The sequence below is a fragment of the Bombina bombina genome, chromosome 1, assembly GCF_027579735.1.
Source record: "Bombina bombina isolate aBomBom1 chromosome 1, aBomBom1.pri, whole genome shotgun sequence".
Taxonomy (NCBI): Eukaryota; Metazoa; Chordata; class Amphibia; order Anura; family Bombinatoridae; genus Bombina; species Bombina bombina.
Window position 1 is genome coordinate 1,295,602,957 of NC_069499.1, and position 23,260 is coordinate 1,295,626,216.

At 38.1% G+C, this 23,260-nt stretch overlaps 1 protein-coding gene across 2 annotated transcripts in view; it reads right to left on the reverse strand.

Moving 5' to 3' along the window:
• DPY19L3 (dpy-19 like C-mannosyltransferase 3) overlaps positions 1–23,260 on the reverse strand; it is a 193,283-nt gene that overhangs the window by 160,538 nt on the left and 9,485 nt on the right. For both annotated transcript variants that reach the window (XM_053701707.1, XM_053701698.1), the window contains exon 2: positions 9,694–9,836. In XM_053701707.1, the coding sequence (XP_053557682.1) occupies positions 9,694–9,796 (103 nt within the window). In that variant the 5' untranslated portion in view covers positions 9,797–9,836. The remainder of the gene's footprint in view (positions 1–9,693; positions 9,837–23,260) is intronic.

Consider the following 23,260-nt stretch of genomic DNA (forward strand, 5'->3'; position numbering starts at 1 on the left):
GAAGTTCTGACGAGAGGCCATCAGATCCATGTCTGGAATGCCCCACAGTTGAGTAATTTGGGCAAAGACTTCCGGATGGAGTTCCCACTCCCCCGGATGAAATGTCTGACGACTCAGAAAATCCGCTTCCCAATTTTCCACTCCTGGGATGTGGATTGCAGACAAGTGGCAGGAGTGAGTCTCCGCCCATTGAATGATTTTGGTCACTTCTTCCATCGCCAGGGAACTCCTTGTTCCCCCCTGATGGTTGATGTACGCAACAGTTGTCATGTTGTCTGATTGAAACCGTATGAACTTGGCCTTTGCTAGCTGAGGCCAAGCCTTGAGAGCATTGAATATCGCTCTCAGTTCCAGAATATTTATCGGTAGAAGAGATTCTTCCCGAGACCAAAGACCCTGAGCTTTCAGGGGTCCCCAGACCGCGCCCCAGCCCACCAGACTGGCGTCGGTCGTGACAATGACCCACTCTGGTCTGCGGAAGCTCATCCCCTGTGACAGGTTGTCCAGGGACAGCCACCAACGGAGTGAATCTCTGGTCCTCTGATTTACTTGTATCGTCGGAGACAAGTCTGTATAGTCCCCATTCCACTGACTGAGCATGCACAGTTGTAATGGTCTTAGATGAATGCGCGCAAAAGGAACTATGTCCATTGCGCTACCATCAAACCTATTACTTCCATGCACTGCGCTATGGAAGGAAGAGGAACAGAATGAAGTATTTGACAAGAGTTCAGAAGTTTTGTTTTTCTGGCCTCTGTCAGAAAAATCCTCATTTCTAAGGAGTCTATTATTGTTCCCAAGAAGGGAACCCTTGTTGACGGAGATAGAGAACTCTTTTCTACGTTCACTTTCCATCCGTGAGATCTGAGAAAGGCCAGGACAATGTCCGTGTGAGCCTTTGCTTGAGGAAGGGACGACGCTTGATCAGAATGTCGTCCAAGTAAGGTACTACTGCAATGCCCCTTGGTCTTAGCACCGCTAGAAGGGACCCTAGTACCTTTGTGAAAATCCTTGGAGCAGTGGCTAATCCGAACGGAAGTGCCACAAACTGGTAATGCTTGTCCAGGAATGCGAACCTTAGGAACCGATGATGTTCCTTGTGGATAGGAATATGTAGATACGCATCCTTTAAATCCACCGTGGTCATGAATTGACCTTCCTGGATGGAAGGAAGAATTGTTCGAATGGTTTCCATTTTGAACGATGGAACCTTGAGAAACTTGTTTAGGATCTTGAGATCTAAGATTGGTCTGAACGTTCCCTCTTTTTTGGGAACTACGAACAGATTGGAGTAGAACCCCATCCCTTGTTCTCCTAATGGAACAGGATGAATCACTCCCATTTTTAACAGGTCTTCTACACAATGCAAGAATGCCTGTTTTTTTATGTGGTCTGAAGACAATTGAGACCTGTGGAACCTCCCCCTTGGGGGAAGCCCCTTGAATTCCAGAAGATAACCTTGGGAGACTATTTCTAGCGCCCAAGGATCCAGAACATCTCTTGCCCAAGCCTGAGCGAAGAGAGAGAGTCTGCCCCCCACCAGATCCGGTCCCGGATCGGGGGCCAACATCTCATGCTGTCTTGGTAGCAGTGGCAGGTTTCTTGGCCTGCTTTCCTTTGTTCCAGCCTTGCATTGGTCTCCAGGCTGGTTTGGCTTGAGAAGTATTACCCTCCTGCTTAGAGGACGTAGCACTTGGGGCTGGTCCGTTTCTGCGAAAGGGACGAAAATTAGGTTTATTTTTGGCCTTGAAAGACCTATCCTGAGGAAGGGCGTGGCCCTTGCCCCCAGTGATATCAGAGATAATCTCTTTCAAGTCAGGGCCAAACAGCGTTTTCCCCTTGAAAGGAATGTTAAGCAATTTGTTCTTGGAAGACGCATCCGCTGACCAAGATTTTAACCAAAGCGCTCTGCGCGCCACAATAGCAAACCCAGAATTTTTCGCCGCTAACCTAGCCAATTGCAAAGTGGCGTCTAGGGTGAAAGAATTAGCCAATTTGAGAGCACGAATTCTGTCCATAATCTCCTCATAAGAAGAAGAATTATTATTGATCGCCTTTTCTAGCTCATCGAACCAGAAACACGCGGCTGTAGTGACAGGGACAATGCATGAAATTGGTTGTAGAAGGTAACCTTGCTGAACAAACATCTTTTTAAGCAAACCTTCTAATCTTTTATCCATAGGATCTTTGAAAGCACAACTATCTTCTATGGGTATAGTGGTGCGTTTGTTTAGAGTAGAAACCGCCCCCTCGACCTTGGGGACTGTCTGCCATAAGTCCTTTCTGGGGTCGACCATAGGAAACAATTTTTTAAATATGGGGGGAGGGACGAAAGGTATACCGGGCCTTTCCCATTCTTTATTTACAATGTCCGCCACCCGCTTGGGTATAGGAAAAGCTTCGGGGGGCCCCGGGACCTCTAGGAACTTGTCCATTTTACATAGTTTCTCTGGAATGACCAAATTCTCACAATCATCCAGAGTGGATAACACCTCCTTAAGCAGAGCGCGGAGATGTTCCAACTTAAATTTAAATGTAATCACATCAGGTTCAGCTTGTTGAGAAATTTTCCCTGAATCTGAAATTTCTCCCTCAGACAAAACCTCCCTGGCCCCCTCAGACTGGTGTAGGGGCCCTTCAGAACCAATATCATCAGCGTCCTCATGCTCTTCAGTATTTTCTAAAACAGAGCAGTCGCGCTTTCGCTGATAAGTGGACATTTTGGCTAAAATGTTTTTGATAGAATTATCCATTACAGCCGTTAATTGTTGCATAGTAAGGAGTATTGGCGCGCTAGATGTACTAGGGGCCTCCTGTGTGGGCAAGACTGGTGTAGACGAAGGAGGGGATGATGCAGTACCATGCTTACTCCCCTCACTTGAGGAATCATCTTGGGCATCATTTTCTCTAAATTTTGTGTCACATAAATCACATCTATTTAAATGAGAAGGAACCTTGGCTTCCCCACATTCAGAACACAGTCTATCTGGTAGTTCAGACATGTTAAACAGGCATAAACTTGATAACAAAGTACAAAAAACGTTTTAAAATAAAACCGTTACTGTCACTTTAAATTTTAAACTGAACACACTTTATTACTGCAATTGCGAAAAAGTATGAAGGAATTGTTCAAAATTCACCAAAATTTCACCACAGTGTCTTAAAGCCTTAAAAGTATTGCACACCAAATTTGGAAGCTTTAACCCTTTAACCGTTTTTATATTTAACCCCTTTACAGTCCCTGGTATCTGCTTTGCTGAGACCCAACCAAGCCCAAAGGGGAATACGATACCAAATGACGCCTTCAGAAAGTCTTTTCTATGTATCAGAGCTCCTCACACATGCATCTGCATGTCATGCTTCTCAAAAACAAGTGCGCAATACAGGCGCGAAAATGAGACTCTGCCTATGATTAGGGAAAGCCCCTAGAGAATAAGGTGTCCAATACAGTGCCTGCCGGTTATTTTACAAAATTCCCAAGATTAAAATAATTCCTCAAGGCTATGGAGTATAAAATATGTTTATATATAAATCGATTTAGCCCAGAAAATGTCTACAGTCTTAAAAAGCCCTTGTGAAGCCCTTTTTTTCTGTCTGTAATAAAAATGGCTTACCGGATCCCATAGGGAAAATGACAGCTTCCAGCATTACATCGTCTTGTTAGAATGTGTCATACCTCAAGCAGCAAAAGTCTGCTCACTGTTCCCCCAACTGAAGTTAATTCCTCTCAACAGTCCTGTGTGGAAACAGCCATCGATTTTAGTAACGGTTGCTAAAATCATTTTCCTCTTACAAAACAGAAATCTTCATCTCTTTTCTGTTTCAGAGTAAATAGTACATACCAGCACTATTTTAAAATAACAAACTCTTGATTGAATAATAAAAACTACAGTTAAACACTAAAAAACTCTAAGCCATCTCCGTGGAGATGTTGCCTGTACAACGGCAAAGAGAATGACTGGGGAAGGCGGAGCCTAGGAGGGATCATGTGACCAGCTTTGCTGGGCTCTTTGCCATTTCCTGTTGGGGAGGAGAATATCCCACAAGTAAGGATGACGCCGTGGACCGGACACACCTATGTTGGAGAAAAGACTTTATGAAGTTTACGTAACTCGTTTTGCGGTAAGGCCAAAGAAGTGTGCGGTGAGCCTAAACCTTCAAGACTCGCAATACCAGCGGGCGTAAAAAAGCAGCGTTAGGACCTCTTAACGCACAATTCATAATCTAGCCGAATGTAACTATTAGTTATATTGTAGCTAGCTTAGGGTTTATTTTATAGGTAAGTATTTAGTTTTAAATAGGAATAATTTAGTTAATGATAGTAATTTTATTTAGATTTATTTAAATTATATTTAAGTTAGGGGGTGTTAGGGTTAGACTTAGATTTAGGGGTTAATACATTTAATATAGTGGCGGAGACGTTGGGGGTGGCAGATTAGGGGTTAATAAGTTTAGGTAGGTTGCGGCGACATTGGGGGCGGGAGATTAGGGGTTAATAAATATAATGTAGGTGTCGACAATGTTGGGGGCAGCAGATTAGGGGTTAATAAGGATAATGTAGGTGGCGGCGATATCCAGAGCAGCAGATTAGGGGTTTTAATAAATATAATGCAGGTGTCAGCAATGTCGGGGGCAGCAGATTAGGGATTAATAAGTGTAAGATTAGGGGTTTTTAGACTCGGGGTTCATGTTAGGTTGTTAGTTGTAAACATAACTTTAGTTTCCCCATAGGAATCAATGGGGCTGCGTTACTGAGATTTACGCTGCTTTATTGCAGGTGTTAGACTTTTTTTCAGTCGGCTCTCCCCATTGATATCTATTGGGAAATCGTGCATGAGCACGTAAAACCAGCTGACCGCTGACTTAAGCAGCGCTGGTATTGGAGTGCAGTGTGGAGCTCAATTTTGCTCTACGCTCACTTCTTGCCTGTTAACGCCGGGTTTCAAAACCCGTAATACCAGCGCTGCAGGTAAGTGAGCGGTGAGAAAAAACTGCACGTTAGCACCGCACAGCTCATAACGCAAGACTCGTAATCTACCCGTTATTAATTTATTATCTGTCATGCTTATTTTAATTTATAATGGAAAGTTTTAACTCTATCCAAAAATCCCAATTCCAAAAGGATCATTAAATTTGTAGTGTGAAAGAAGTTAAACTACATCTTTTTTTTTTAATTTCTGTACGGCAAGTCTCAAATGCCGGATCTTTAATTTACAGTACTAGGGCTCTTCTGCTGTGTGAGACTGAAGTAGTTCCTTTGCAATATCTATAATTTTCTAGTTTAATGGGACACTAAACACCTTGTAAATACAAGTGATTACTTTCGTCTTGACATAGAATAACATATCAGCCAGGACTAAATATTTTTAAAACAAATTCACTTCTTGTTGGCTGCAAGTGTTTAAGAACCAAACTCTACCCACAAATTGCCTTATTTGCAGAAAAGCAGCCAAAATAAATAATGTGTATATTGCAAATTTATTTTACTAAGCACATATAAACATTTTATATAAAAATCTCAAGTTCTTTACTGCCCCTTAAAGGGACATTACACACTAGATGTTTATTTGCATAAATGTTTTGTAGATGATCCATTTATATAGCCTATACAGCTCTTTTTTAAAAAACATTTTTATAGTAGTGTCTATTACATGCAGTTAAATGAAAACTGGTGTATACTGTCCCTTTAAAGGTCAGCTGTGTGTCACTCTTTGTCTCAAATACATGGTTATAACCAGTTCTCTATACTAAACTTAGTCAGGCCAATTATTAATATCCTATGTTCCTCCTCATAACCCAATTCCATCTTGAACCAGTACTAATTTAGTCGAATAATAATTTTCGTCATAGTTTTCGTCAACAACACTTTTTCAGTGACTAAAACTAGATAAAAACTAAGTTATAATGACTATAACTAAAATCGATTGACCATTTAGTCAACTAACTAAAACTAGAGTAAAATGTTAGGGAGGGATGTTTTGGGAAGAAATCCAATCAGAACTAATATCTTTGGACTTCCAGTCCTATACAGACGGCTAAGTAATATGTGCAATGGCATTACAGCCGATACAGTTCTTTTTAATATTTTAGAGTTGCACTTCTGCTTGAAAAAATGAAGAATGTCATATGCAAGTTGTTTTAATCAATGCATATCTAATTACTGGCCCTTTGAGTATATAATGAGTTTGGAAATTCTAGAGAAATGCTTATATAATGCATTACACTTTAACTAAACCCACTAGTTTTTAGTCAACTAAAATCGTATGATATTTAGTCAACTACAACTAAAACAATTCAGATGACTAAAATATGAGTAAAACTGAATGCCATTTTAGTCAAAAGATTATGACTAACACTAAATGTAATATTTGCTGTCAAAATTAACACCGTCTTGACCCTTACCCCACTACAAGCAATGGCTCATGGCTCCTCCTAATTGATTCTCTTTTTGGTGAGAGGAGGAGCGCTTCTCATACCTTCCTCCTAGGAGCTAATGAGGATTTTTTTTTATCTTTTGTAGCATGTTTAAATGTTTCATACTTTAGAACCTTACTTACACCTTTAATTCTTATATAGCTAAGAAAAAATAAATATGAAGACTAAATTGTGTACTAAATGTTATATTATTTTAGCTTTAATTTTATTAAACACAGGTGGCAAATATTTTTACATCATAATTAGGATTTTAATGCACTTTAATGTTGAATTTCAGTTTTGTAAATTGCCTGTAATATGTTGTTTACAGCTCCTTTTTTTGTCACACTGTTTCTCAGGCTGAACATTTTATACATATTCTGTTTAGTTTTCTGTCTTTAGTTTAATCGTTATACTTTCCACTATATAGCAGACATCTTTCTATACTGAAAAACAAATGTGGTGGATGTTCTTCCCCATTGTTACTTCTCAGAAAATTATAGATCTACTCTCCTTTACTCAAGCAGCTATCTTAAAGTTCAGTCAAAGGGATATGAAATTGAGTTTCATATCCCTTTAACAGTCTGCATTTACCACTGTGAGACAAATATTATTGAAGTTGGAATTTGCAAGAGAAGAAGACTCACTCTGTCCTTTCTGATTGTTAAAGGGACATAATACTCATATGCTAAATCACCTGAAACTGATGCAGTATAACTGTAAAAAGCTGACAGGAAAATATCACCTGAGCATCTCTATGTAAAAAAGGAAGATATTTTACCTCACAATCTCCTCAGCTCAGCAGAGTAAATTCTGTGTAAAAAGTTATACTTCACCTGCTCCCAGCTGCAGGTTAAAAAAAATAAAATAAAAAAAAATAAAGAAATTAACAGCAGCCAATCAGCATCAGCAGTGCTGAGGTCATGAACTCTTACTGTGATCTCATGAGATTTGACTTAACTCTCATGAAATTTCATAGTAAGCTTCCTTTACCTGATTGGTGAAATAATGTGAGAGTTCACGAGGCTCATCCCCTAAGCTGTCCTAGGACAGACACACTAAAATGCTGCTTAGAAATCCTTTACAATGGAAGGTGGCTACTGAGGAACTTTTGAGGTAACATATCTTTCTTTTTTACATAGAGATGTTCAGGTGATATTTTCTAGTCAGCTTTTTACAGCTATGCTGCATCACTTTCAAGTGTTTAAACATTTGGGTATTATGGCCCTTTAAGTACAAGGATCTTGTTTTATGACTAGTTGCTTAGAGTTTCTATTTTTAGCATATACTTTATACATCACTGCTGAGGTAGACGTTTTATCTAACTATTTGACTGCTGCCTTTAATAAATCTTGATTATTTTGCGATTACAGCTAGAATAATCTGAAATGCACAAAATGGCTATAAAGAAAGGCAATGACAAAAGTAAATATAAACAAATACTAGAAAATGATATGAAGGTACATATTAATACCATTTAAATAAGGGTGCTATGTATTAACTGACTGCACATATGATTATATCACTCAAAGAATAGAAAGGAGCATGAAACCCACAATTTCTCTTTCATGATTCAATCAGAACATAAAATTTAAATTAAAAAAAATGGTTTTCAAGAATACTTTTTAACAATGTTATACATTTCACGAGCACTAGATGGCACCAATGTTTGCTGCTATCTAGTGCTTTAAACACACCCACACTACCTAACTTGGTATGCTATTCAACAAACAATACAATGAGAACTAAACAATTTTGTTAAATTGTAAACCGTTTTAAATTCTATGCTTAGTCTATATCACAAAAATAAATTTTTGGGTTTCATGTCCCCTTTAACTAAAAAAAAAAATACATACGATAAAAGTACAGTGCTCACAGGTGGAAAAAAAAATGTTACTTAAAAAGTGACAAATAAATAAACAAAGTTATAAGGATATGTAATATAATAGGATATATATCATATGATCATACCATATCATATAGTGTGAAACTCAAGTGTTTCTGTTAACTTCTTGCCTCAAAACGAAAAAAAAAAATATATATATAGTGAAGTACAGTCCCAATTATCATATATGTGCGCAAATGGTGTACATGTTTACCGATAATCCTCATCTGAATGATAAATTATAACTAAGGAAAATAAATAATTCACTATCTATGCATATAATCCTTTGGTTTAACTGGGAGAGACAGGTATATAACTCCTGTTTATGCTCATAGATTGTGTTTTTATTACATAAACACACAATCTATTAGCATAAACAGGAGGTATTTACCTGTTCTTACCAGTTAAACCAAAGGATTATATGCATAGATAGTGAATGATTTATTATTTATTTTCCTTAGTTATAATTTATAATTCAGATGAGGATTATTAGTAAATATGTACACCATTTGCACAAATATATGATAATTGGGACAATCATAGAAATATGGGACACAACATGAGAAAATGGATATAATAAAGATGTTGCCCATTCTTAAAAAAGTAGACCAATACAGATGGATTCTACACTATTTCAACATGACCATTTCAAAGATGGCTACACAAGATACAGGCACACACTATAAAGGATGAAAGGAGAGGACACACATTACTTCCTTGAAAAAGCTGCACGTATACGGCGCAGTAACGTCATAGCTACAGCCCCAGATCATGGTCACAGCAAAGGTATCGTGGGAATTCCCAATAATAGGCAGAAAATTTTGTAGAGTGAACTACAATCTTATCCGCATCCATCCGGACAAAGTATCGGTATATACCGCCCACTGTGTACATATTGTGGACAGATACCTGAGTGACTATTATAGGGGAGCTATATTGTGGCTTTTTAAATTTGTTGCATATGCTTTAAATAAATGTCAGATATATTTGCAGCATTGCCAGATGAATACTGGGTACCTGGCAGTATAAAACCAGGTGTGCGTCATCTCCAGAGCTGGTTAGGCTCATCTAAGCGTGAGTAGCCCCTTGGCAGTGCTGATTTTATATATTGTCACTAAGACTGTACTTGACTATATTATTTATTTTTTCGTTTTAAGGCAAGAAGTTACCAGAAATACTGGAGTTTCACATTCACTTTGACCACAAAGATTCAAGACAAACACATATCCTAATTACATTATTTATTTGTATTTTTCACTTTTTAAGTAATAAAAAAATAAAACATGTTAAAAAAAAAAAAAAAAAAAAACAGGACATTTCTGTATGCAATTCTCTTCCTCAGACACACTATATTTTATCTATATCTATAATATGATTACATTTTTAGTACTTACTAGTAATTCCTTTAGGATAATGCTTTGCATTCTTCTCATGCTGATGGTTATTTTGTCTCTGTTCAGAGGCACTCGCTCGCTTTCTTTGTCGTACAGTAGTCATTGTATTAGCAGTTCTTACATAATATATCTTTAGCAGGTGCCTATAGAAAATAATTTAAAACACACAATAAGAATTTTTTATTGTAACTCTATAATAAAGTTGCATTAGGTAATTTAGACAGAGAATGCCGAACATTTACACCTGTGTGCGTTTACAATTACTGTAATTGGATAATACATTATTCATTAATCATGCTGGGCCAGGAAAAATATTCAAATGTAGAAGAACAATCTAGTCATCAATGTTCTGTATAAGTGACTATTGTTATGTTTACATTGATTTGTAATCCTTACATTTAACTGTAAATTATATGAAATCAGATTACAGTAGCACTCCAACTTAGATACATGTCCTTTTAAATCAGTGATGAACTTGATATCCAACATCTTGTTAGTTTCACTGAGCTGTTTTAATACTTGGTAAGATTTCTTTATGTATACACTCTTTCTACAACTTTCCAGCATTGCAACCTAAATCCACTAAAATCATCAAATAAATATCCGAAAACATACAACTGTTTTCCTTATTCCCACCCCTTGAAACTGATCAGCTAATCAATACTTTGACAAAAAAAAAAAAAAAAAAATTCATAAAGATATTTAAGTAATTAAAGGGTCTAAACTAGGGGTGCCCAATAGGTAGATTGGGATCAGAATCTACCAGTAGATCCCGAGGCGCTGCTGGTAGATCACGGCCGATGTGATCAAAATGATGTGGTCAAGTTATGCAATCTCAACATTGGGCCATGAGTATGGTTGCTAGGGATACCGCTTTATCTACTGCAGTGTGTAAAGGGGCAGGTCATTAAACAGTCTGATGGTCGGACAATCAATGTAGATGATTTTTGAACGACAACACAATTGGCCTATCAAAAGCATGGTTGAGTGAGTACTCTCCCAATGGATATGGCGGTATAGTATAGTTAGGAGGGTAAGCGTCAATAGATAGAAAAAGTAAAGGCGGAGGCTGCTGTGCTATGCTAAAGGAACAAGTCTGATTGACGTCTGGCAAATGAACATGTCGACCCGGTAAGAAATGGTCTGCATGGCACGCTATTGAAATTTATTTGTGTAAGCCTCACTGGGTCATATCAGGCCAAGCCCGCGGCACAAAGTAAACCGGGTCAGTGGCAGTAATTTGAATGCAGTGTTTTGTAACATGGCACAAGGGGTTGCTCCTGTTAACCCGAATTAAAGTCAGTGCTACTTTTGTCATCAGGATTAATCTGTTGTATCTTTATGCTTTTGCACATCCATGTGTTGCTAAATCATGCAACCATAAAGGGATGTGAAACACATTTTATTTTTTTTCATGATTCAGATATAGAACATGCAATTTTAAACAACTTTCTAATTTACTCCTATTATCAATTTTTCTTCATTCTCTTGGAATCTTTATTTGAAAAGGCAGGAATGAAAGCTTAGGAGCCATCCCATTTGAAAAGTAGATTCCAACAAAAAAGGGTGGGCACCCCTGATCTAGATCCAGTACATAATTTTGATAACTTATTGTTACATACCAGAGAAGCATTCAGCAACTGACTCCACATATATAAGCTTGTAAGAAGTACATGAAACATTTAAATATTCAGTTAGGAGCCGAAAATGGCTGCCAAGCTCCGCCCACCTATTGTGGGTATATTTTAGTATGTTAAGTTTCTCCAATCATGATCAACTCGTGAATACGTTTTCCGACTAACACAAGTTGATTTGTACATGTGCAATTTGAAATAGCTAACTGAAAAATAATATAAACCCTTTGCAAGATGTTTGTCTGGTATGCAACGATAAGTAATAAAAAATAAGTATTGAGTCTAGACTGTACAATTAAGATGATTGAGATTGCAGATTCTAGTTAAAGGGACACTAAAGCCCCCCCAAAAATGTCATGATTCAGATAGAGAATACAATTTTAAATAACATTCCAATTGACTTCTATTATCTAATTTGCTTCATTCTTAAGTTATCCTTTGTTGAAGAAATAGCAATGTACATGTGTCAGCCAATCACACGAGGCATCTATGTGCATCTACCAATCAGCAGCTACTGAGCATATCTAGATATGCTTTTCAGCAAAGAATATCAAGAGAATAAAGCAAATTAGATAATAGAAGTAAATTAGAAAGTTGTTTAAAATTGCATGCTCTTTCTAAATCATGAAAGAAAAAATTTGGGTTTCATGTCCCTTTAACTGCCAGTGAGGGGGTTATGTAAAACTTTAATGATTATATGATGTAGGTAAAAAAAAAAAAAACAATCCAAACTGCTTGTCACCAGAAAAGGTTTGGATCTCGCAATATTTGTATCTTTAAAATGGGACAGTTTGGAGAGGGGGTGGAACTAAGTGTAAACAATTTCTTATGCCATTTAGGCAATATTTACAGATCATTCATAATACAGCTTATACATTTAACCTAAAGGTAGTTTTATATCATTTTTAATACTTTTGTAAACATAGTACCATCAGAAACTGTATTTTTTGATAATTATATTTAAAAAAATATTAATTAAAAGGTTTGGATTTTAGAATAAGTTTGGATTTTGAAAATACAGATTTGGAAATATGACCTGTAGCATAAAAGCCACAGAAGACAATTAGTCAAAAATAAGCTAACTTTTCATTGTAGAAACAATACGGATTGCTGTATGTCACTTTAACGTAAGTGCATATACTCTAATCTTATCTAAATGTAAAATGAGGGACAGCTTGTAGCCAGCAGTCACACGGGTTAAAAGTGGTATTTAAATATGTACTTTTCACTCACATGACAAACGCAGACTGCCTGTCAACTTAAACAAATACATTACAGTTAATGTTTAACTGCAAGCCAATGCCTTATTTGAATATATAAAATGTAATGTCTTTAAATTGACAATGTAAAAAATGCATGTTTTATGGATAATGTCGAGTACGTCAGTATAATAAGCATAAAGGTTAATATTGTGAAAGTACTGACAACTATGTTAAAAATATGTGTTTTGTTGGCAATATCTGAAGCTTTACAAGTGGTCAGTAGTGCATCATTAAAAATTGCAGGTTATTATCTGCTTTCTTCCCCGTTTCTAAACTCTCCCACCAACTTGTAAGAACTATCACCCAGATTACAAGTTTTGCGCTATAGAGGGTGCGTTATTTCACCCTCCATAGCTACCATTACGAGTTTTGAAAAAGCCGCCTTGTTCGTGTAATATGGTTGCGATGAGCTCTATACCGCACAAAATACAAGCGGGAGAAAATGTTAGAAAAAAAACTAACACCTGCGATCGCGGAATGAAAAGCTCCGTAACGGAACCCCATTGATGTCTATGGGGAAAATAAAGTTACGTTTAAACCTAACACCCTAACATAAACCCCACATCTTAACACCCCCTAATCTGCTGCCCCCCGACATCGCTGCCACCTACATAATGTTATTAACCCCTAATCTTCCACTCCCGACATCGCCGCCACCTAAATAAATGTATTAACCCATAATCTGCCACTCCTGATATTGCCGCCACTATAATAAAGTTATTAACCCGTAAACTCTGGCCTCCCACATCACTGCCACTAAATAAACCTATTAACCCCTAAACCTAACAACCCCCTAACTAAATTAAAATTACAAGATCCTTATCTTAAAATAAATAAAATTAAAAAAACTTACCTGTGAAATTTAAAAAACCTAAATTTAAACTATAAATTAACCTTGCATAACTATTAGACTAAAATTAAAATAACTATCAATTAAATAAATTAGATTACTCATTAAAAAAACCTAACACTACTAAAAAAATTAAATCTACAGTTACAAAAATACTAAATTACAAAAAATAACAAATAAAATTATCCAAAATAAAAACAATTACACCTAATCTAATTGCCCTATTAAAATAAAAAAGCCCCCCCAAAATAAAAAAAAACCCTAGCCTACAATAAACTACCAATAGCCCTTAAAAGTGGTAGTGATGTGGGAGGCCAGAGGTTTAGGGGTTAATAACTTTATTTAATGGCAGCGATGTAAGGAAGCAGCGGAATAGGGGTTAATATTTTTATTATAGTGTGGCCGATGTTGTGCGGGGGAATAGGGGTTAATAACTTTAGTATAGTGGCGACGATGTCGGGCAGCGGCAGAATAGGGGTTAATACATTTAATTAGTGGTGGCAGTGTCGGAAGTGGCAGATTAGGGGTTAATACGTTTAATATAGTGTTTGCGATGCGGGAGGGCCTCGGTTTAGGGGTTAATAGGTAGTTTATGGGTGTTAGTGTACTTTGTAACAGTTTAGTTATGAGTTTTATGTAACAGTTTTGTTGCGTAAAACTCATAACTACTGCTCTCAGATTGCGAAATGGATTGTGTCGGTATAGGCTGTAACGCAAGCTTTTTAGCCTCACCGCAAAACTTGTAATGGCAGCGTTATGGAAATCCCACGCAAAAACGTCATTTTTTTTGAGTGCGGGATTGACGTTGCGTTACAGGCTAAAAGGCTTGCGGTACAGCTATACCGACAAGACCCGTAATGGCTGCGTTGCTGTTTTAACGCTGAAATTGCAATTTTTTCAGCGTTAAAACACGAACGCAAAACTCGTAATCTAGGTGTATGTAATTACTGGTAGAAGCATGTGCATACACACGTACACCAGCAGAAGCCTCTCAGCCATGAGCAAGTGCTTACAGTATTGATTATTTCTAACCTTAAAACTGTTTTGTGAAGTGCTCCTTACCTATAGGAAAGTCAATATAATACCCCAACTCTCACTAAATATAGGAGGAAAACATTATTTAAAGTTTATTTATAATTTTCTTCTATTATTAGTAATAAAGAAGTCCCCAGTAGGCCTATTTGATTCAGGCTTCTAACCACATTTGAACACACACAAAAAGCACATCTACAGCAGTGAAAAGTACTTGTGTGTTTTCTTTCTTGATGATATTAACGGCCCTGTACTTCAGGGGTTTGTCTGAACGAGGTACAGAGATCTCTCCCAGGTAGGCTTCCAGATGTATAGTAGCAGCTTTTGGAGCACTGCTCTCAGACGTAAAATAAAACAAATAACAGCAATTTTTATTGGCAGCAAAAGAAGCAGAAGTGAGCAATTTTTAGTTATGTCACTACTCCAGCTTAAACTGAAATGGGAACATGAAGTTTGAAAAAACGCCACAAGATGGCGTATGGGTTAAGATCTAAGATCTGGAGGCAAGTACTTGGTATCGGTACAGATACCGATACTAGTATCTGTGCAACCCTACACAATACCAATTTAAAAGGGACATAAAACCCCAAATTTTTCTTTCATGGTGCAATTTGAAATAAACTGTCCAATGTACTTCTATTATCTAACATGTTTCATTCTCTTTTGTATCCTTTGTTGAAAAGTACACCTAGGTAGGCTCAGAAGCGGCACATATATGTCTCTGGTCATTGGCTTTCAGTTAGCTCCCAGTACTGCATTACTGCTCATTCAACAAAGGATATCAAGAGAATGGAGCAAATTAGATAATAGAAGTAAATTGGAAAGTTGTTTAACCCCTTAAGCCATTACGATGTATATATATACGTCATGTGGTACGAAACCCATCGTACTGCATAATGTATATATACGTTGCAGCTTCAGGAAGCTCCCGCAGTCTGTAAAGTGAAAAACTAGACTGCTGTTTCTGAGCAGCAGGCAATATGTCCTCATATGGTAACAGAGCAAGATCAGTGCTCCGTTACCAAGTAAGTGCAGATTGCCATATTGTTACAGACAGTGACATGGTCTGTGTCACTGTCTGTAATGATCTCCTGTAATGCCGGTGGGAGGGAAGGAGGGGGGGTGGGAGGGCAGCACAGAGGCAGAGAGGGGAGGGAGAGGGAGTGGCTCTACACTGCAGAAATAAAGTGTGGGAGAGGGATTGAAGGCATGCTACCCTACAGAAAAAAAAATTAGGGTGGGGGGATAATCGCAATCGCAGGGAGGGGGGATAATCGCGATCGCAAGGAGTGGGGGATCAGGCAACACTACAGAAAAAAAAAATAAGGGTGGGGGGATAATCGCGATCGCAGGGAGGGGGGAGCCCGCTACACTACAGAAAAAAATAATTAAATAAAAAAAATAAATGTTTTACCTAAACTGGGTACTGGCAGACAACTGCCAGTACCGAAGATGGCGGACAACATTAAGAGGGGGGATGGTTAGAGAGCTGTTTGGGAGGAGGTGGGATGGTAATGGGGGGTCCTACACTGCACAGAATAAATAAATAAAATTAATTTATAAAAAAAATTATATAAAAGAAGTCATAAAACTTAATAATGGCAGACTGTCTGCCAGTACCTAAGATGGTGTTGAGGAGTGGGGAGAGAGCTGTTTGGGAGGGATCTAACTAATTAACCCCTTAACTGCCAGGAATTTCAGAAGTATGTTGCACAGCTGCATCAGAACACGCTGAATTTCACTATTGGGATTTCTTTTAGGACTCTTTATTAGTATTATGGCCATATAGGCATTTTTTGTGTGTTTTTAATACCACCGGTGGTTTAATACTATTTACCCTCCTTGTTTATGATTGGTTTTATTTGTGTATATATTAAAGTGATTATATATATATATATATATATATATATATATAATATTTTTTCTGTTTTATAGCTGCTGGTTAGCGCTCCCTTTATTTGTGGCATATATTTAATTAAAGGGACAGTCGAGTCCAAAAAATACTTTCATGATTGAAATAAGGCATGTAATTTTAAACAACTTTCCAATTTACTTTCATCACCAATTTTGCTTTGTTCTCTTGGCATTCTTAGTTGAAAGCTAAACCTTGGAGGTTCATATGCTAATTTCTTAGACCTTAAAGGCCACCTCTAATCTAAATGCATTTTGATAGTTTTTCAACACTAGAGGGCATTAGTTCATGTGTTTCATATAGATAACATTGAGCTCATGCACGTGAATTTACCATGGAGTCAGCTCTGATTGGCTAAAATGTCAAAAGAACTGAAATAAGGGGGCAATCTACAGAGGCTTAGATACAAGGTAATTACAGAGGTAAAATGTGTATAATTATAACTGTGTTGGTTATGCAAAACTGGGGAATTAGTAATTAAGGGATTGTCTATCTTTTAAAACAACAAAAATTCTGGTGTTGACTGTCCCTTTAACTAACCCCTAATGTGATGGCTGGAACTGCTTCTCTTTGGTGAGGCGTGTGATGTTAGCTGGTATTGATAATGTTGCTATTCGCAACTGCTTTTCCAGGTTTGCATCGGTCAGTTTGGAGCGCAGTTGACTCTTTGCGATGGTAAGTTTTGAAAAGAACTGCTCACGGCAGTAAGTTGTTCCAAACACAGATGCATATTTCAATGCATGTATCCTCAAAGTGGGAAATTCATCATTACTTATGTAACGTTTATAGAACTCAAGAAGTGGGAGGTTATTGTACCTAGCGGTGTAGCAAAGATGTTCAATTCCATTTGTTTATTTTTTCACGTCCTTAAATCTTTCATTAAATGCCTCAATTAGTTTCGCACATTCACCAGCATATTCAAGTGTAGTAGAAGGCTTTTGTCCTTCCAGAGTGGGGAAATGCACCGTGTTATTCCTTTCGAGTTGCACTTTCCACAGCCTTAATTTAGCTTCAAATGATTTCACATTTGAAAGCAGGGATATGAGAAGCTGGTTTGCGCCCTGCAGCTTGTTAAGCTCTGAGAGATACTTAGTAATGTCCACCATGAACGTCCTCTGCAGTTATCCCAAAAACCAAAACGGCCAGTTGGGCAGTATTTGTTATATCTCTTGTTTCGTCACAAGCCAGAGAGAAAAATTAGAAATCTCCTGCGGAACCCTTCAGTGTTTTTTAAATATCTTGTGCTAAATCCGTAATCTGATCTAAAACTGGTTCTCTGAGACAAACTAACACTCTGAAAATGTTTAATTTGTCTGGTGCTAACATCTCCGCAGCAGCCACCATGCACTCTTTCACAAACTCTCCCTCTACATGAGGCCCCAGCTTCTTTGGTATTAGCTCGCTCACTCAGGTTTGCCTTTGACTTCAACAAAAAAATTATTATTTGTCCATTTCTCTTGGAAAAATTGACACTCTGCATCAACATGTCACATCACTTAAGTTGTAATAACTATCCACTGTGTGTTAACACTTTCGCAATGTGCACACTCCCAGCCTGCCTGATAATTACTGTCCTCTGAGTCCCCACAATACAGGGAGACGGGCCGCGGGCAGCCAATGAGAAGCATACGTGTCTGTTTTGTCATGTACTCGTATGTGTCCTGTCTATCCCGTAATGGACTTTCCTTGCTTGTCCCTTAAAATTTACGTCATTATTATGATTCACTTAATACAACATGTATGTTGCTATAAAAAAAAACTTCTAGATTTATTGAATTTCAAGTCCCGCCTGTGGTTTCCTTGGCAGGGCGAGAGCAAATGATTTTGAGGGCCTTATATGGCCCGTGGAATGGACGTTCCCCACCCCTGGTTTAAAGGGACAGTATACACTAACTGCATGTTATAGACACTACTCTAAAGAAGAATATGCACAGATACTGATCTAAAAACCTTTTAAAAACTTATTAGAAACTCCCAGTTTAGCACGGTTGATGAGGTTAGGCTAGACACTACACCCTCCCCCTTTCCTTGCATATGAAAAGTTAGATTACCCAAACAATACCAGCAGGGATCAGTAGACCTGGGTCTACATTTGATACTTTGGGGCTTGGTCAAGAGCCTGAAAATCAGCACAATGTTATTAAAAAAATAAGAAAAACTATACATTGTTACAAAAACACTCCCAGATGGTCTATTTAAATGTATCATCTACAAAACATTTATGCAAAGAAAAATCTAGTTTACAATGTCGCTTTAACCCATGCAAAGTGATTTAACACAAAGTCCCACTCAGAAGTTGCAAAGAACTGCTGGTCCCACATGGCCAGCTATATTGCAGTGCTGGCAGCTCCTGAACAAGACTTTTGTTGTGTGTTTCATCCCTTGCCTATATACTGATGTTGTTACATATCCCTATGGTTGTCATGTAATCAATGTTGCCATGGTTATCTGCTGATAACCACCTGGGCATGTGACCCCTCCATTAAAAGAAAGTATTTTCCAAAAGAAGACTACCTTGCCTTCCTATAGTGCTTATTTTGAGGTGGTAGGGTATCTTAAAGGCCAGAGCACTGTAAAAGGCAACAAGTTAGTATACAGTTAATTGTGATTTCTTTGGCAATCATCTGCTGTCTAAAGGAAAATGAGACCCCTCATTTGAAAACTATAGGGGTATGAGACACCAAATAGGAAAGCAGGGAATCCCCTCTTTCGAAACTGGCATGTCATGCACCTCTGTGATGTTCCCCTAAAAAAGAGGGGTATGACTCCTGATTTAACCCCTTAACGACCGAGGACGTGCCAGGTACGTCCTACAAAAAACTACCCTTAACGACTAAGGACGTGCCTGGCATGTCCTCTGGGGTTTGAAGCACTGGAAGCGATTGTGATAGCTTCCAGGGTATTGTAGTTATGCCTCGATATTGAGGCATCACTGCAATACCCTTTTTAAACCACCGATGCAGAGAGGGCCACTCTATGGCCCTCCCTGCATCGGCCATTGATGGTGCCGATCGTTGGTGGGTGAGAGCAGCAGCAGGGAGGCGGGTGGGCGGCACATCAATGGGTGTATCCGGTTCCTGTGCACATTGATGTGTGTGTTTTCGCTCGCGGCTGTGGCGGGGTGGACATGGGGGGCGTGCGCGCCACATTTACACAAAAAAATCATAAATGGACATGAAGGAGGGAGAGGGAGGGAGAGGGGGGATATTAAACATTGGCCAAGGGATCTGGGGGGAGGGTATTGAGGGGTGGGGCATCTACACTAAAGAAAAAAACTTTATTTTGAATATAAAAATACAACAAAAACAAATTTGGGCAAACTGGGTACTGGCAGACAGCTGCCAGTACTCAAGATGGCAGCAAGTAGGTAGAGAGGGGAGGGTTAGAAAGCTGTATGGGGGGAATCAGGGAGGTTGGGGGCTGTATAAATCAATAAAAAATAAATAAAAAATGCTTTTTATTTTAGTACTGGCAGACTTTCTGCCAGTACTTAAGACGGCAGGAACAATTGTGCCGTTGGGGAGGGAAGAGGGAACAGGGGGTGGGATGTGTCAGATGGGAGGTTGATCTCTACACTAAAGCTAAAATTAACCCTACAAGCTCCCTAATTAACTCCTTCACTGATTGCATCAGCCAATAGGATTTTTTCAACCTTAATTCCGATTGGCTGATAGAATTCTACCAGCCAATCGGAATCTAAGGGACCCATTCATGGATGACATCATTTAAAGGAACCTTCATTCCAGAAGAAGCCGTCGATTGAAGAGGATGCTCCGTGCTGGATGTCTTGAAGATGGAGCCGCTCCGCGTCGGAAGGATGAAGATAGAAGATGCCGTCTGGGTGAAGATTTCTGCCCGTCTGGAGGACCACTTCTGCCGGCTTCATTGAGGACATCTTGCCGCTTGGATGAAGACTTCTCCCGGCTTCGTTGATAATGGATGTCGGCTCTTCAAAACTGTTAGTGGATCTTCGGGGGTTAGTGTTAGGATCTTTTAAGGGTGTATGGGTGGGTTTTATTTTTAGATTAGGGGTTTGGGCTGCAATAGAGCTAAATGCCCTTTTAAGGGCACTGCCCATCCAAATGCCCTTTCCAGGGCATTGGGGAGCTTAGGTTTTTTTAGTTAGGGTTTTATTTAGGGGGTTGGTTGTGTGGGTGGTGGGTTTTACTGTTGGGGGGGTTGTTTGTATATTTTTTTTTACAGGTAAAAGAGCTGATTTCTTTGGGGCAATGCCCCGCAAAAGGCCCTTTTAAGGGCTATTGGCAGTTTAGTTTAGGCTAGGTTTTTTTTTTTTTGGGGGGGGGGGATTTTTTTTATTTTGATAGGGCTATTAGATTAGGTGTAATTAGTTTAAATATCTTGTAATTTGTTTTTTATTTTGTGTAATTTAGTGGGGGGGTTTTGTAATTTAGCTAATTGTATTTAATTTATTTAATTGTATTTAATTTAGGTAATTTATTTAATTGTAGTGTAGTGTTAGTGTAACTTAGGTTAGGTTTATTTTTAAGGTCAATTTGTATTTATTTTAGCTAGGTAGTTATTAAATAGTTAATAACTATTTAGTAACTATTCTACCTAGTTAAAATAAATACAAACTTGCCTGTAAATTAAAAATAAACCCTAAAATAGATACAATGTAACTATTAGTTATATTGTAGCTAGCTTAGGGTTTATTTTATAGATAAGTTTTTAGTTTTAAATAGGAATTGTTTAGTTATTAATAGTAGGTTTTATTTAGATTTATATTAATTATATTTAAGTTAGGGGGTGTTAGGGTTAGGTTTAGGGGTTAATAAATTTAATATAGTGGCGACGTTAGGGACGGCAGATTAGGAGTTAATAATATTTAACTTGTTTTTGCGATGCGGGAGTGCGGCAGTTTAGGGGTTAATATGTTTATTATGTTGGGGCGGCAGATTAGGGGTTAATAAGTGTAGGTAGGTTGCGGCGTCATTGGGGGCGGGAGATTTGGGGTTAATAAGTATAATGTAGGTATCGGCGATGTCCGGAGTGGCAGATTAGGGGTTAATAAATATAATGTAGATGTCGGGGGAGGCAGATTAGGTGTTAATAAGTGTAAGATTAGGGATGTTTAGACTCGGGGTTTATGTTAGGGTGTTAGGTGTAAACATAAAATGTGTTTGACCATAGGAATCAATGGGGCTGCGTTACTGAGCTTTACGCTGCTTTATTGCAGGTGTTAGACTTTTTCTCAGCCGGCTCTCCCCATTGATGTCTATAGGGAAATCGTGCACGAGCACGTACAACCAGCTCACCGCTTACTTAAGCACCGCTGGTATTGGAGTGCGGTATGGAGCACAATTTTGCTCTACGCTCACTCCTTGCCTTTTAACGCCGGGTTTAGAAAAAGCTGTAATACCAGCTCTGTAGGAAAGTGAGTGGTGACAATAACTTGCAAGTTAGCACCGCACCCCTCATAACGCAAAACTCGTAATCTAGCCGAAAGTTTGTAAAAATGTTTGTGAAAAAATGAACGATTTTTTTTATTTGATCGCATTTGGCGAAATGAAATGGTGGCATGAAATATACCAAAATGGGCCTAGATCAATACTTTGGGGTGTCTACTAAAAAAAAAATATATATATATATATATACATGTGAAGGGTTATTCAGGGATTCCTGACAGATATCAGTGTTCCAATGTAACTAGCGCTAATTTTGAAAAAAAAAATGGTTTGGAAATAGCAAAGTGCTACTTGTATTTATTGCCCTATAACTTGCAAAAAAAGCAAAGAACATGTAAACATTGAGTATTTCTTAACTGAGGACAAAATTTTGAAACTATTTAGCATGGGTGTTTTTTGGTAGTTGTAGATGTGTAAGATTTTGGGGGTCAAAGTTAAAAAAAGTGTGGTTTTTTTCCATTTTTAATCATATTTTATAAAAAAAATTATAGTAAATTATAAGATACAGTATGATGAAAATAATGGTATCTTTAGAAAGTCCATTTAATGGCGAGAAAAACGGTATATAATTTGTGTGGGTACAGTAAATGAGTAAGAGGAAAATTACAGCTAAACACAAGCACCGCAGAAATGGTCCCAAACGGTCAACAAATGGAAAAGTGGTCTGGTCACTAAGGGGTTAAAAGGGACAGTCAAGTCCAAAATAAACTTTCATGATTCAAATAGGAAATTAAATATTACAAGTAGTGAGAAATCATATGTTTCAATTCTTACCGCGATCTCGGAGATATGGTTAATCATTTTCCGAAACTAAAAAGTTACCCAAAACACTTCAAAAATACATTACAAAGTAGAGTTGGACTCATAATAACAATATCTAATAAAACTTATTGCACAAAAAAGTTATAAGGGCTCAAAGATATGAGATCTTGGGTGTTAGAAAGAAAAAAAAGCCGCCAAAGGGCTTTTAACATAGAGATACATTCAGATACATTGCTAAAGATGTATTTGTGTATGTACAGTAGCACACAAAAGTGAGTACACCCCTCACATTTTTGTAAATATTTTATTATATCTTTTCATGTGACAACACTGAAGAAATTACACTTTGCTACAATGTAAAGTAGTGAGTGTACAGCCTGTATAACAGTGTAAATTTGCTGTCCTCTCAAAATAACTCAACACACAGCCATTAATGTCTAAACGGTTGGCAACAAAAGTGAGTACACCCCTAAGTGGAAATGTCCAAATTGGTCCTAATTAGCCATTTTCTTTCCCCGGTGTCATGTGACTCGTTAGTGTTACAAGGTCTCAGGTGTGAATGGGGAGCAGGTGTGTTAAATTTGGTGCTATCGCTCTCACACTCTCTCATACTGGTCACTGGAAGTTTAACATAGCACCTCATGGCAAAGGTGTCATGTGACTCGTTAGTGTTACAAGGTCTCAGGTGT